Source organism: Leopardus geoffroyi, chromosome A1 (genome assembly GCF_018350155.1).
Source record: "Leopardus geoffroyi isolate Oge1 chromosome A1, O.geoffroyi_Oge1_pat1.0, whole genome shotgun sequence".
NCBI classification, from domain to species: Eukaryota; Metazoa; Chordata; class Mammalia; order Carnivora; family Felidae; genus Leopardus; species Leopardus geoffroyi.
Window position 1 is genome coordinate 87337248 of NC_059326.1, and position 15560 is coordinate 87352807.

General features: G+C 38.8%; 1 protein-coding gene across 2 annotated transcripts in view; it reads right to left on the minus strand.

Annotated features, from left to right (window-relative positions):
- Nucleotides 1-243: 243 nt before the first annotated feature.
- NLRP3 (NLR family pyrin domain containing 3) overlaps nucleotides 244-15560 on the minus strand; it is a 52768-nt gene continuing 37451 nt past the window's right edge. For both annotated transcript variants that reach the window (XM_045483359.1, XM_045483349.1), the window contains 3 exons: nucleotides 5508-5678; nucleotides 4619-4789; nucleotides 244-872 (listed from right to left, as the gene is read on the minus strand). In XM_045483359.1, the coding sequence (XP_045339315.1) occupies nucleotides 773-872; nucleotides 4619-4789; nucleotides 5508-5678 (442 nt within the window). In that variant the 3' untranslated portion in view covers nucleotides 244-772. The remainder of the gene's footprint in view (nucleotides 873-4618; nucleotides 4790-5507; nucleotides 5679-15560) is intronic.

A 15560-nucleotide genomic window follows, 5' to 3' on the forward strand; every position in this document is an offset into this window, starting at 1 on the left:
TGATTTTCAACTTCCTGTCCTACCAGAGCTGAAATTTCAACCATCAGAATGAGATCAAGGTGATTTTTTTTCCCCATGCATTACAACTGAACCATTTGGTAAAGAGATTTTTTAAACGCATAAAGCAATTTAACTTATCTTTAAAGTAGAGAGATTTCTAGGTACCTTTAATTAAGGAAAAGAGAGCATTTAAATCAATAAATACAAAAGGTTTTATATTTTTTGAAATTTCACCAGGTAAAATAAACATGAATTATTTTATTAGAAAATATACCTGTTACAAAAATTTTAAATAAATAAGTTGCTGCCACAAAATTGCAACATAATACATAGTTTACTTTTTCTGTTACCCTCAGTAAAGGTAAATAATGTAAGAGTGATGATATGGGTAAAAGTAAACAGAGCAAAGAGGAGTGAAAAAAGATATGAGGGAAAGGAGATTTAGAGAGAGTAAAAAGAGAAAAAGTGCTTTCTTAAATGAGTTAGTCATATGAGGTCACCAAGAGGAACATCTTCTTCGACTAAGTTTCTACAATGAGAACCACATCATTTGGATGATTTCATTGTCTTGGTGTCTTCAAGCCAGGGGTACAGGAGATGCTCATAATCTCGACACAAAGGCACCATCAGCAAGGTTTCGCTGTCCCACACTGGACCAGAAGAATCATGGAGTGATGGTCTTAACCCTGGATGGAGGAGTGCTCCCTCCCACTTGTCTACACCGGAACAGCAGGGAGCCAAAACGCTGGCATCTGGTGGCCAGCTTCAACTGCTACCAAGAAGGCTCAAAGACAATGGTCAACTCAGGCTTTTCTTCTTGAAGTATTTCTAATGCACATTTTGTATCATAATTGAAATACATTCCACACAACCTGTAAAAAGCAAAAGAGAGCCTTGGGTTCTACTCTTCAAAGAACACTCTCAGAGTTGTTTTGTTTTGTTTTGTTTTGTTTTGTTTTGTTTTGTTTGTTTTTTTTGTTTTTGCCTAATAAATCTCATCTCCTTACTTCCCTTAACCTAACACACTTCTAAGGTCTCTGATGCTACACCTCATGCCAAATGTTATTTCTGTTATATTTTTAACCTTTAAGTTTGGAAATGTTTCAACATATGTAAATTTAGAGAAAATAGTATAAGGGATCCCCATATGCCTATTACCCAGATTTGACAATTACTAACTCATGGTCAATCTTGTTTTATCTATTGCCCCCCTACTCCTCACATCAATGGATATTACAAACACAGCATTTCATACATCTATAAATATTTAACTATGTGACACTAAATAAAGCATTTTTAAAACACAACCACAATGCCATTTTCACACTGTAAAAATTTAACAATTGGGTGTCTCAGTGGGTTAAGCACCCAACTCTTGATTTTGGCTCAGGTCAGGATCTCACAGTTCATGAGTTTGAGCCCCGTGTCAGGCTCTGTGTTGACAGTGTGGAGCCTGCTTGGGATTCTCTCCCTCTCTCTGCCCCTCCCTGGCTCAAGCTCTCTCTTTCTCTCTCAAAATAAATAAACTTAAAAAAAATTTTTATGTTAACAATAATTTCTTATTATCAACATATGTCCAATCAGTGTTTAAATTTCCTCAACTGACTGATACACTTTTATATTATGTTCATTGAATCAGGAGCCATATGAAGCTCACACATTGCAGCCTCTAAAGTGTTCTTTGATACATTCTTCCCCCTTTATATTTTTGTAAGTTTCCCTTGCAACTTAGCTAAGAAATCATACCATTTGTCCTGCATCATTTCTAACAACCTTGATTTGGTTGTGTTATGAACTCAGTGTTTGTATTTCTCCAAAATTCATACATGGAAGCCCTAATTCTCAATGTGATGGTATTTGGAAATAGGGCCGTTGGGATATAATTAGGGTTAGATGAGGTCATGGGGGTGGGCCCTCATGATGGTATCACTGCCTTTATGATAAGAGATGCACACACTCTGTCTCTCTGTCTCTGCCTTGCTCTCTTTCTGCCATATAAGGACACAGGAAGAAGGCAGCCCTCTGTAAGCCTAGAAGAAAGCTCTCACTAGAAGTGGAATTACTTGGCACTGTGATCTTAGATTTTCCGTATTCTAAAACTGTGAGAAATAAATGCCTGTTTGTTTAAGGCAGCCTGAGCTAATGAGATAGGTTGATTGGATCCATGGGCTTTTCAGCCTATTTGAAGCTTGTCCCTTACCTCCGGAGTGTCCTTCTGGGGTGGGTCAAGACTCCACATACAGTAATGTCCCTGGCTTCATCCTGACATATCCTACACTTTGTCCCTCTATTTATCTTAGCTCTGAGAATGTTGGCTTTCCTGCAGTAAACATGCTCCACTGTGTCTGCATAAGGATGCAATGCTGATCCAAACTTCCGTTTATTCAAACTTGCATTCCATTTGGTTCTTAGCCTTGAGGTCATGAACAAGAACAGAAGTCCTTGTTATAATATAGAATTTATATTACTTGGTAAGATATAGATAATAAATGAAAAATAAAATGATATAGCACGTAAGTATTCTGCTGAAATGACATAGCGTGTATGTATGCTGCTGATTAATACTACAGAGGAAAATAAGAAAAAAAAGGCAAAAACAAGAAGGATATGCTGATCTGTTCTTCTCATTAGGATGGTCAGAGACAGACATGTAGAAGACCTTTAGGCAGAGAATTTAAGGATACATGGAAACAAGACATGTGGATATCAAAGGGGAGAGAGTTCTAGGCAGAAGAAACAGCACATGAAAAGGTGACAGTATTTTTGCAAAACTGCAAAGATATCAGTGGAGCACAAAGAACAAGTATTAGGAGAAGATGAATTTGCAGAAGCAACAGGAGCCAGATCACATGAGGCCTTACACAATACCATGAGTTTGTGGATCTTGAAATGTGATAGGAAGTCACTAGAGCATGTTGGTAGGAATGATATGATCACTGATTCATTTTTTTAATGTTTGTTTGTTTGTTTAGAGACAGAGAAAGAAAGCAAGCAAGCAGGGGAGGTGCAGACAGAGGGAGGGAGAGAGAATCCCAAGCAGGTTCCACGCTGTCAGCACAGAGCCTGAGGTGGGGCTTGATCCCACAAACCATGAGATCATGACCTGGGCCAAAATCAAGAGTCAGATGCTTAACTGACTGAGCCACCCAGGTGCCCCTGACTCATGTTTTAGTTGCACCCTCCATCTGCCATGGTAAGAAGACTACATGCAGAGGAGCCTGGCAGAATGCCACCAGAACAATCCAGATAAGAGGGGACAATGGCTTGAAGCAGGGTACAAGTCATGAAGTTGGCAAGAAGAGATCAACAAGCAGGTATGTTATGAAAGAAGAGCTATTAGGACATGCCAACACGTTGGACATGTGCATAAGAAAAAGGTGTCAAAGGGGCGCCTGGGTGGCGCAGTCGGTTAAGCGTCCGACTTCAGCCAGGTCACGATCTCGCGGTCTGTGAGTTCGAGCCCCGCGTCGGGCTCTGGGCTGATGGCTCGGAGCCTGGAGCCTGTTTCTGATTCTGTGTCTCCCTCTCTCTCTGCCCCTCCCCCGTTCATGCTCTGCCTCTCTCTGTCCCAAAAAATAAATAAACGTTGAAAAAAAAATAATAAAATAAAATAAAAAAAAAAAAAAGAAAAAGGTGTCAAAGGTGACAGGATTTCTTTTTTGGCCTGAGCAATTCACAATGAGTAAGCGTTGGTGGAGATGGGAAAGAAGCAGGTGTTAGATGGGGTGGGAGGTATAATGCAGGTTTGAATTTGGACATGTAAAGTTTAGGTTTATTAGACAAATGGAAAGTCAGACTAGTATTTGGACATGGAATTCATAAAGGTATAAATTGGGTGACACAGGACATATATGATAAAGCCAGAAGACTAGATGATGTAAACACAAGATAGAGTTTAGAGAAGAAAAATTAGTTCAATGATTGCATCCTGGGGATGCAGGATGTGCAGGTCAGGTTGATAAAGAGAATCCACAAAGGAGACTGAGCAGATACAGCTCATGAAGTAGAAGAAAATCCAGGGTGTTGCCTCTAAAGCAAAGTGAGGGAAATGTCTTCAGTGGAGACTGTGATTGTCCTGACTGACCAAGGTAGGAGACTCACTAGGGAGTTCTTACTCAAGAGGTAATGAGTGATATTACTAATAAGGAAACCCAACACAATGCAGATGAACTGACGTCTGTGGAATTTCTAATCTTGCTGATTCTGAAACTCTCTTTCCATTTGGAAGTCTTCAGAAACAAGACCTATAACACCCCACTGTGCAAAGACCTTGGCAATTACAGTGAACCATGGACTCCTCCGGTTCTGCAAAGTCCAGTCCCTTGCATAGCCATGTAATTCTATTTGGCAACTTTCATTGGGGTTTGGGTTTCTTTCAGGAAAATGAATGGAAACTCTTTTCACACTGAACTGAAATTTGATTTTCAAAGTTAATGTCTGTATAAAGTCTGCATGAAGTTAAATATGTGGTTCATGACTCACATGCTTTATGGAAAAAAAAAAAAAAAAAAAAACCTCAGTCTGAGTAAAAATGAAGCCCTCCCAGGTTTTGATAACTGGTCAACCTGTCCTTCGTACTCTGAACCCCACCACGTGAATCTCTGAAGAGCACACTTACTTCAGGCGTTTCAGGAGGCAGCCCTGCTGCCTCAGCACCTCACAGAGTAGCATGACCCCCAGATCACCAAGGTCATTGTTGCCTAGGCTCAGGTCCCGCAGGCTCTGGTTGGAGGTCAGAAGTGTGGAAAGGTCCCAGCAACAGTGTGAGGTGAGACTACAGTTGTCCAATCTGCAAGAAACAGGGTGATTTAAAGAAAATGTCCCCTTAGCCATCCCACCAGGTGCCCAGATCTCAGCCTGAAATGTTTCAAATGCACAAAAAGCACAGGATTAACAAACTTAGAATAATCCTCTGTGCCTGTGGTTATTCTTCTTTCCTTTTCAGATGATAGTATTTTTTTTTCCAGTCTACTGGATTGTGCAGATCAAATTAGGAATAGTAGTTTGTGAATTGATTTTTCCCCAATTCTATGCCTCTCCCTAAATTTCCCTAAAACACAAGTGTCATATCTTTCTATTCTTTTGTGGTGAAATCCACAAATCCAAATCCAGTATTTACCTTTACAGCACTGAGAAGTAGAATTCTTCCCAGGTGCATGATCCTGTAACAAGCCAAACCTTAGGAGAACATCATTACTTCTCAGGTACAAATCATTCTGTCATTACCCCACACACACACATACACACCTTAGCCACCATGCATCCACATCATTGTAATAAGCTAAGGGACTGGGGCACCTGGGTGGTTCAGTTGCTTAAGCTACTCTTTGTTTCAGCTCAGGTCATGATCTCACAGTGTGTGAGTTCAAGTCCCATGTTGGGAGTTCAAGCTGCACTGGCAGTGCAAAGCCTGCTTGTGATCCTTTCTCTCCTTCTCTTTCTGCCTTTCTCTCACTCAAAAATAAATAAGCAAAAATTAAAAAAAAAAAAAAAGCTAAGGGACTTACTCCAATATCTGAAGCTTGCAGCTGGGGTGCAAGAGGCCCTCACAGAGTAGCTTCACCCCCGTGTCTCCAAGAGCATTGCCCCTTAGGTAAAGGTGTGTGAGTTTCTGGTTAGTGCTGAGCACTGAAGACAGAGCTGGACAGCAACCTGATGTAAGTCCAGAATTCATCAACCTGGAGAAGGAACAAGGAAAAGAGTCATCAGTGTTCAGACTTCCTTGAACATTGCACAGCTATCTCACCAGAGGAATCTCTTCTTATCTAAAAAGCTACATCCTTCAACTTCAAGATGAGGAGCCAGCATCTTGTATACAATCTGAGGAGCACATGACTCCTTGTCTCTGGCCACATAAAAGAGACAAATAATAGTCTCAGCAGATGCTTGGCAGGGATCAGTAGAAGAGACAGAGGAAAAGCAAATTAATCCAGATTCCTTCCACATCCTTCTTCCTTCTTATGCATATTCCCTCTGCCATGCATTCTCCCTACCACCACATCTTCAAGAAATACATCACAGGTTGTCTGTCACTGATAATTCCTACCACATTGCACAGACTTGCCTTATTTGACTCTCACATTAACTGAGCAAGTTAGCAGTGCCGCAGTAACTATTATGTATCTGTTACAGATCAGAAATCTTAGGTTTATCAAAGCATATGTTTCTCTTAGGGTCAAAGAGCAAGCGTTCAGTGGATGGGGGACCTGGACTTAAGCCTTCTAGTGCCATCTCACCTCTGTTGCCCCTTCTGCCCATATTCTTCTTGCTTCTGCCTTGGAAGGAGTCTCTCAGAGAATAAAGCTCTAAATTTGCATTACACACAATGGGATTAAGATTTTTGGTGTACTACACTTGGGTCAAGTTGAACATATTCTATCACCAACAGAAGCATGAGGGTTTTGAAGTAGAGAGCTACATCACTCCAGCATAGAAGCTCAGAGGGTGGTATACAGTATACAGAAAACCACATATGCTAGGGCCTCAACAAAACCTTGACTTAAGAACATCTCATGCAATCATATTCTTTCCTTCCACAATCCTTAACAATGACATGCCTTTAAGCTCCAAGATGTCTTAGAATCAGGAAAAATAGAAACATATAAAGTAGCATGAGCAGGTGATCAAAAGAAAACAGAAGTACTTGTTTTCCCAGTCAAGGATGAATCATAATTTTAAAAATAGAATAAGCAAGACAAAGAAGGGAATGAAGCCCAAAATGGAGGAGTAAAAACAAAACAAAACAAAACAAACAAACAAACAAACAAAAGGCAAGTTCTGAGGGGCTTCTAGTGAGTTAAGAATGGCCAGTTAAGAATAATTTTATCAGATGGACTCTATTTAACATGTACAAGGGATTTGCAGGATTATTGGCTGTTCTGAACTGAATGTTTGTGTCCTCTCAGAATCATATGTTGAAATCTTAATCCTCAATGTGATAGTATTAGAAAGTATGGCCTTTAAGGGGTAAATAGGTCTTGAGGGTATAGTCTTCATGATGGGATTAGCACCTTTGTAAAACAGACCCCAGAGAGTTCCCATGCCTCTACTGCCATGTGAGGACACACCAGGAAGGTGGCTGTCTGAAAGCCAGGAAGAGAGCTCTTACCAGAAATCAGATGATCTACAAGCACCTTGATCTTGGGCTTCCAGGATCCAGAACTTTGAACATAAATGTTTGTTGTTTGAGTCACCCAGAAAATGGTATTTTTGTTACAGTAGCCTGAACAGACTAAGACACTGGAAAAGATGAACAACATTCCAGAAGACTGAAGATAGTCATCCAAAAAGAAAGGAAAGACCATTTGAAAGTTACAAAATGGCAAGCTTTGCCATCCTCCCCAGAAAAGGATTAGAAAAGATTATGAAACAGATGTTTGAGGAGCAGTGCACCATGAAGTGACAACAGTTACAAGCACAGGATGATTTTGTTGAGAATGAGTCACATATGAATTGTCAAAACATTGATAATATTGGTAACATTGAGACTGAGTGATGGGTACGTGGAGTGCATAATAAACTGTTTAGTCAATTGAACACCCAATTCTACCAACCAATCCACTTGATTCAACAGATGTAACCAACTTTGTATGTACATCTTGGTATCATGCAATCCATTCAACTAAGTTCTACATTCACTGGGCACAGATATTTTGCCATGTACTATATTGTTAAATTATTGGGTTTTTTTAATTTTTTTAAAAACATTTATTTATTTTTCACGGAAAGAGAGAGAGACAAAGTGTAAGTGGGGGAAGTGCAGAGAGAGATGGAGACACAGAATCTGAAGCAAGCTCCAGGCTCTGAGCTGTCAGCACAGAGCCTGATTCAGGGCTCAAAACCACAAACTATGAGATCATGACCTGAGCCGAAGTCTGACACTCAACCAACTGAACCACCCAGGTGCTCCTGTCTTTTTTTTTTTTATTTACTAATGATATGCCTTAGGTTATAAATATGTGTTCCAAAAAATATTGAAGTAAATTTAACATTTATTGAGGGTTTACTATATGTTTTGCCAAGACAATGACTTTAAACAGGATTATCACATTGAATTACTACAAAACCAAGATGCAGGTATTGTTTTTATCCTTATTTTTAAATGGAAAAGCTGAGTAACAGGGAAATTACTTGAAGAATAAGAAGAAGCTTCTTAGATGGACTGTGAGGGTGGGAGGGTATTTTGCATACAGGCAAAAGGAAGGCAGTAAGCAAGAGGAGGAAGGGTGAAAGAGGCCAGGTTCCTAAAACTAAAAACGAATTCAATATGACTCAAAATGGAGTGAACGGTGTGTTAGGTGAAAGGGCAGAAACAGTGATCTAGAGCTGGTCACAGATAGTTTCGTGTACCATGCAAAGAAACACAAACTTTGGAGGTTTTTGTTTTTGTTTTTGTTTTTGTTTTTAAATAAATGACTCAATATTATCAAATCTGTATTTTAGAAAACTCCTCTGGTGTTTGTCAAAAGAAAAAAGAAGGTAGAAGGAACTGAAAGTAAAGAAAATCGAGGATTTTCCTCTGTTTATTGGCTGATCAGCCTCTGGAAAGTGCCACTGTTCAACAAGGCAGTAAAGAAAGGACAGGCAGGCAACAAAGGGATGAGGGTGGGGAATAAGTAATAAAAATTAAAGAATTTTGCAAATGCTTACCTTGTGGCAGTTGTGTAATATTGGGGGTAGGGGTAGGGGGTGCAAAATGCAACCAGAGATAAAGTTCTAAAGTTCAAGATATTTGGCTATGCCTAACAAAATATAAAATGCCTACAAGTGTTCCCTCATTAATTACACTTATAGGTATCCATCGCAAAAGAAATATCTACACATACATAAAGTTATATAAACAAGTATTTTTTTCAGGGACGCCTGGGTGGCTAAGTCAGTGAAGCATCCGACTTTGGCTCAGGTCGTGTCTCACAGTTTGTGTGTTTGGGCCCCGTGGGGGCCTCTATGCTGACAGCTCAGAGCTTGGAGCCTGCTTCAGATTATGTGTCTCCCTCTCTCTCTGCCCTTCCCCTGCTCATGCTCTGTCTCTCTCTCTCTCTCAAAAATAAATTGAAAACATTTTTAAAAATTTTAAAAAACAAATATGTTTTTCATAGTTACTTATAATAGTAAAAAGGGAAAAATTCATCCAAAGATTCACTATTCAATAAGAACTTAAATAAATCACTATAATGAATATTATGTAATATTATGCCCAAATCTATAGATCTGTATATACCAGCATGGCAATAAATCCCTGATAAATTTAAGAAGAAATAATAAGAAAGCATTCATATTATGATTCTGGTTTTGACAGATAGTATTATGGGTTGAATTATGTTCCCCAAAACCTTATATGCTGGAATCTGAACCCCCAGTACCTCAGAATGTGACCTTATTTTAAAATAAGGTCATTGAAGATGCAATTGGTTAAGAAGAAGTCAAGAAAGTGAGCCCTATTTCAACCTGACTGGTACCTTCTATATCTATAACAGGGAAATTTGGATACAAAGACACACACCAACACAGAGACAATACCATGTAGAGATGAAAGCTAAGAGGTGATGCATTTGTAAGCCCAGGATGTGGAACATTGCCAGCAAACCAGCAGAAACTGAAAGAGATGTATGAAACTGATTCTTCATCACAGCCCTAGGAGGAACAAACTCTGCCAACATTGGGATCTTGGACTAGTAGCCTATACTGCTGGAAGACAATAGATTGTGGTTGGAACATTCACACCAACTACAGCAGAATGCACATTCTTTTCACATGTACACAGAGCATTTTCTAAAATAGATCATATGTTAGGCCACAAAACAAGTCTTAGCAAATTCAAAAAGAACTGAAATAATGCCAAGTATCTTTTCTGACCACAATGGTATGAAAGTACAAATCAATAACAGGAGAACAACTGAAAATCCAAGAATACATGGAAATCAAATAACACTCTCCTGAACAGCCAACAGGTTTAAAAAATTTGCTGGAGAAATTAAAAAAAAAAAAAAAGAAAGAAAGAAAAACAAAACAAGAAAAACAAAAATGGAAACACAACATACCAAAACTTACAAAATATGGCAAAATCCATTCTATTCCAAAAGTTTTTAGCTATAAATGAATATATCAAGAAAATTGAGTGATCCTAAAAAAATCTAACTTCACATATCAAGGAACTAGAATAATAACAAACTGAACCCAAAGTTACCAAAAGGTGGGGCACCTGGGTGGCTCAGTTGGTTAGGCGACAGACTTCGGCTCAGGTCATGATCTCACAGTTTGTGAGTTCAAGCCCCGCGTTTGGCTCTGTGCTGACAGCTCAGAGTCTGGAGCCTGCTTCAGATTCTGTGTGTCTTCCCCTCTCTCTACCCCTCCTCTGCTCATGCTCTGTGTCTCAATAATAAATAAATGTTAAAAAAAATTTTAAAAAATTAAACTTCAAAGTTACCAAGAGGAATAAAATAAAAAGATTAGAGAGAAATAAAAAAAATAGAAAACAAGAAAACAATAAAAAAAGATGAACAAAACAAGAGTTGGTTCTTTGAAAAGATAAACAAAATTGATAAACCTTTAGCTAGACAAACCAAGAAAAAATGAGAGAACCCAAATCAACAGCATTATAATTGAAAGAGGAGACATTACAACTGACACCACAGAAATATAAAGGAGCATTAGAGGCTACTATGAAAAACTATACCCAATAAACTGGACTACTTAGAAGAAATGGAAAAATTCTTGAAACATCCAACTTACCAAAACTGAACCAAGAAGAAATAGAAAATCTGAACAGATCAGCTACTACTAAGGAGATTGAAATAGTAATCAAAAAACTCCCAACAAAAAAAGGCTTAGGACCAGATAGCTGCATTGATGAATTTTATTATCATTTAAAGAATTAGCAGCAATCCTTCTCAAACTTTCCCAATCAGAGAAACTCATTTTTGACGCTAGTATTACCCTGATACCAAACTACATAGGATACTACAAGAAAACCACAAGCCAATATTCTTCATGAATTTAGATGCAAAAATTCTCAACAAAATAATAGTAAACTGAATTCAGCAGCACATGTAAAGTATTATTCACCAAGTCAAGTGGAATTTATCCCTGGGATGACAGGATGGTTTCACACATGCAAATCAATAAATGTGATAAATTACAGCAATAAAATGAGAGACAATTTGATTTTCTCAATAAAAGAAAAAACATTTAACAAAATTCAACATCCATTCAAGATTAAAAAACTTTTGCCAAATTAGGCATATAAGAAATGTATCACAACATAATAAAGGCTATATATAACAAGCCCATAGCTAACATCATACTCAATGGTGAAAAATTGAAACCCTTTCCACTGTGATCAGGGACAAGAAAAGAGTGCCCACTCTTTGCATTCTTATTCACCTAATACTCAAAATCCTAGTCAGAACAAGCAGGCAACAAAAATAAATAGAAGCATCAGAATTAGAAAGGAAAAGGTAGATTTTACTCTATTTACATATGATGTGATTTTATATATATATAAAACAAAAGATTCAACCAAAAAAAAAATTAGACCTAATCAAAGTTGCAGGATAGAAAATTTATATACAGAAAAAATAACCCAGAGGCCCAGGAAGATGGTGGTGTAGGAGGATGCTGGGCTCACCACGTCCTGCTGATCACTGAGATTCCACCCACATCTACCGAATTTACCCAGAAAATCACCAGAAGACTAGCAGAACAGACTCTCTGGAGCCAAGCTTAGATGGGAGGCCCCCGGAAGAGGGGCCCCTCCAGAAGCGGACCACCAAAGGCAAAGTGAGCTGAGGCTGCCCCTCCCACCACTGTGCCCCTTGCAGATCCACCCCAGATAATAGGCCAGATCCCAGCTAAGCAGCACCACAAGACTGGCAGTGTGCAAGTAGCCCAGACAGAGGCCTCACCACCCCACAGTGAGTCCTGCCCCTTGGAGAGGGGAAGATAAGGTACACACCAGTCTGACAGTGACCCTAGCGGTGAGCTGGGGGCAGACATCAGGTCTGACTATGCCCCCCCCCACCAAACAACACAAGTTACTCCAGAAAGAATGGGGGAAGAGCCCTGCAGTTCCCCGCCACTCCAGGGACTATCCAAAATGACAAAACAGAAGACTACACCTCAAAAGAAATTCCAGGAACTAGCGACAGCTAACGAACTGATCAAAAATGATTTAAGCAATGTAACAGAAAATGAATTTAAAATAATAGTCATAAAATTAATCGCTGGGCTTGAAAAAAGTATAGAGGACAGCAGAGAATCTATTACTACAGAGATCAAGAGACTAAGAAACAGTCAGGAGGAGCTAAAAAATGCTATAAATGAGCTGCAAAATAAAACAGAGGCGAGCACAGCTCGGATTGAAGAGGCAGAGGAGAGAATAGGTGAATTAGAAGATAAAATTATGGAAAAAGAAGAAGCTGAGAAAAAAAGAGATAAAAAAATCCAGGAGTATGAGGGGAGACTTAGAGAACTAAGTGACATAATTAAACGAAATAATATGCATAATTGGGATTCCAGAGGAGGAAAAGAGAGGGAAAGGTGTTGATGGTGTACTTGAAGAAATCATAGCTGAGAACTTCCCTGATCTGGGGAAGGAAAAAGGCATTGAAATACAAGAGGCACAGAAAACTCCCTTCAGACGTAACTTGAATCGATCTTCTGCATGACATATCATAGTGAAACTGGCAAAACACAAGGATAAAGAGAGAATTCTGAAAGCAGCTAGGTATAAACATGCTCTAACATATAAAGGGAGACTGATAACACTCATGACGGATCTGTCTACTGAAATGTGGCAGGCCAGAAAGGAATGGCATGAAATCTTCAATGTGATGAACAGAAAAAAATATGCAGCCAAGAATCCTTTATCCAGCAAGTCTGTCATTCAGAATAGAAGGATAGATAAAGATCTTCCGAAACAAACAAAAACTGAAGGAATTCATCACCACTAAACCAGCCTTACAAGAGATCCTAAGGGGGACCCTGTGAGACAAAGTACCAGAGACATCACTGCAAGCATGAAACCTGCAGACATCACAACGACTCTAAACCCATATCTTTCAATAATAACACTGAATGTAAATGGACTAAATGCGCCAAGCAAAAGATATAGGGTATCAGAATGGATAAAAAAAAAACAAGACCCATCTATTTGCTGTCTACAAGAGACTCATTTTAGACCTGAGGACACCTTCAGATTCAAAGTGTGGGGATGGAGAATTATCTATCATGCTACTAAAAGTCAAAAGAAAGCTGGAGTGGCTATACTTATATCAGACAAACTAGACTTTAAATTAAAGGCTGTAACAAGAGATGAAGAAGGGCATTATAGAATAATCACAGGGTCTATCCATCAGGAAGAGCTATCAATTATAAATGTCTATGCGCCAAATACAGAAGCCCCCAAATATATAAAACAATTACTCATAAACATAAGCAATCTTATTGATAAGAATGTGGTCATTGCAGGCCATTTTGCTACTTCAATTACAACATTGAACAGACCATCTAGACAGAGGATCAATTAAGAAAAAAGGGCCCTGAATGATACACTGGATCAGAAGGACATGTTAGATATATTTAGAACTCTGCATCCCAAAGCAACAGAATATACTTTCTTCTCGAGTGCACATGGAACATTCTCCAGGATAGATCACATACTGGGTCACAAAACATCCCTTCATAAGCATACAAGAATTGAGATCATACCATGCATACTTTCAGACCACAATGCTATGAAGCTTGAAATCAACCACAGGAAAAAGTCTGGAAAACCTCCAAAAGCATGGAGGTTAAAGAACACCCTACAAAAGAATGAGAGGGTCAACCAGGCAATTAGAGAAGAAATTAAGAAATATATGCAAACAAATGAAAATGAAAATACAACAATCCAAACGCTTTGAGATGCAGTGAAGGCAGTCCTGAGAGGAAACTACATTGCAATCCAGGCCTATCTCCAGAAACAAGAAAAATCCCAAATACAGACTCATTCTATGAAGCCAGCATTACTTTGATTCCTAAACCAGACAGAGACCCAGTAACAAAAGAGAACTACAGGCCAACATCCCTGATGAATACGGATGCAAAAATTCTCAATAAGATACTAGCAAATCGAATTCAACAGCATATAACAAGAATTATTCACCATGATCAAGTGGGATTCATTCCTGGGATGCAGGGCTGCCTTAACATTTGCAAATCATCATTGTGATACATCACATTAATAACAGAAAAGATAAGAACCATATGATCCTGTCAATCAATGCAGAAAAAGCATTTGACAAAATTCAGCATCCTTTCTTAGTAAAATCTCTCGAGAAAGTTGGGATAAAAGGAAAATACTTAAACATCATAAAAGCCATTTATAAAAAGCCCACAGCTAATATGATCCTCCATGGGGAAAAACTGAGAGCTTTCCCCTGAGATCAGGAACATGACAGAGGTGTTCACTCTCACCGCTGTTGTTTAACATAGTGTTGGAAGTTCTAGAATAAGTAGTCAGACAACAGAATTAAATCAAAGGCATCAAAATCAACAAAGATGAAGTCAGTCTTTCACTTTTTGCAGATGACATGATACTATACATGGAAAACCTGATAGACTCCATGAAAAGTCTGCTAGAACTGATACATGAATTCAGCAAAGTCGCAGGATACAAAATCAATGAACAGAAATCAGTTGCATTCTTATACACTAATAATGAAGCAAGAGAAAGACAAATAAAGAAAGTGATCCCATTCACAATTGCACCAAGATGCATAAAATACCTAGGAATAAGCCTAACCAAAGATGTAAAAGATCTGTATGCCGAAAACTATAGGAAGCTTAGGAAGGAAATTGAAGAAGATACAAAGAAATGGAAAAACATTCTGTGCTCATGGATTGGAAGAGTAAATATTGTCAAGATGTCAATACTACCCAAAGCTATCTACACATTCAATGCAATCCCAATCAAAATTGCACCAGCATTCTTATCGAAGCTAGAACAAGCAATCCTAAAATTCATATGGAACCACAAAAGGCCCCGAATAGCCAAAGTAATTTTGAAGAAGAAGACCAAAGCAGGAGGCATCACAATCCCAGACTTTAGCCTCTACTACAAAGTTGTCATCATCAAGACCCCATGGTATTGGCACAAAAACAGACACATAGACCAATGGAATAGAATGGAAACCCCAGAACAAGACCCACAAACGTATGGCCAACTAATCTTTGACAAAGCAGGAAAGAACATCCAATGGAAAAAAGACAGTCTCTTAACAAATGGTGCTGGGAGAAGTGGACAGCAACATGCAGAAGAATGAAACTAGACCACTTTCTTACACCATTCACACAAACAAACTCAAAATGGATGAAGGACCTGAATGTGAGACAGGAAACCATCAAAACCCTAGAGGAAAAAGCAGGAAAAAAACTTCTCTGACCTCAGCCGCAGCAATTTCTTACTTGACACATCTCCAAAGGCAAGGGAATTAAAAGCAAAAATGAACTATTGGGACCTCATCAAGATAAAACCTTCTGCACTGCAAAGGAAACAACCAACAAACTAAAATGTGGAATGG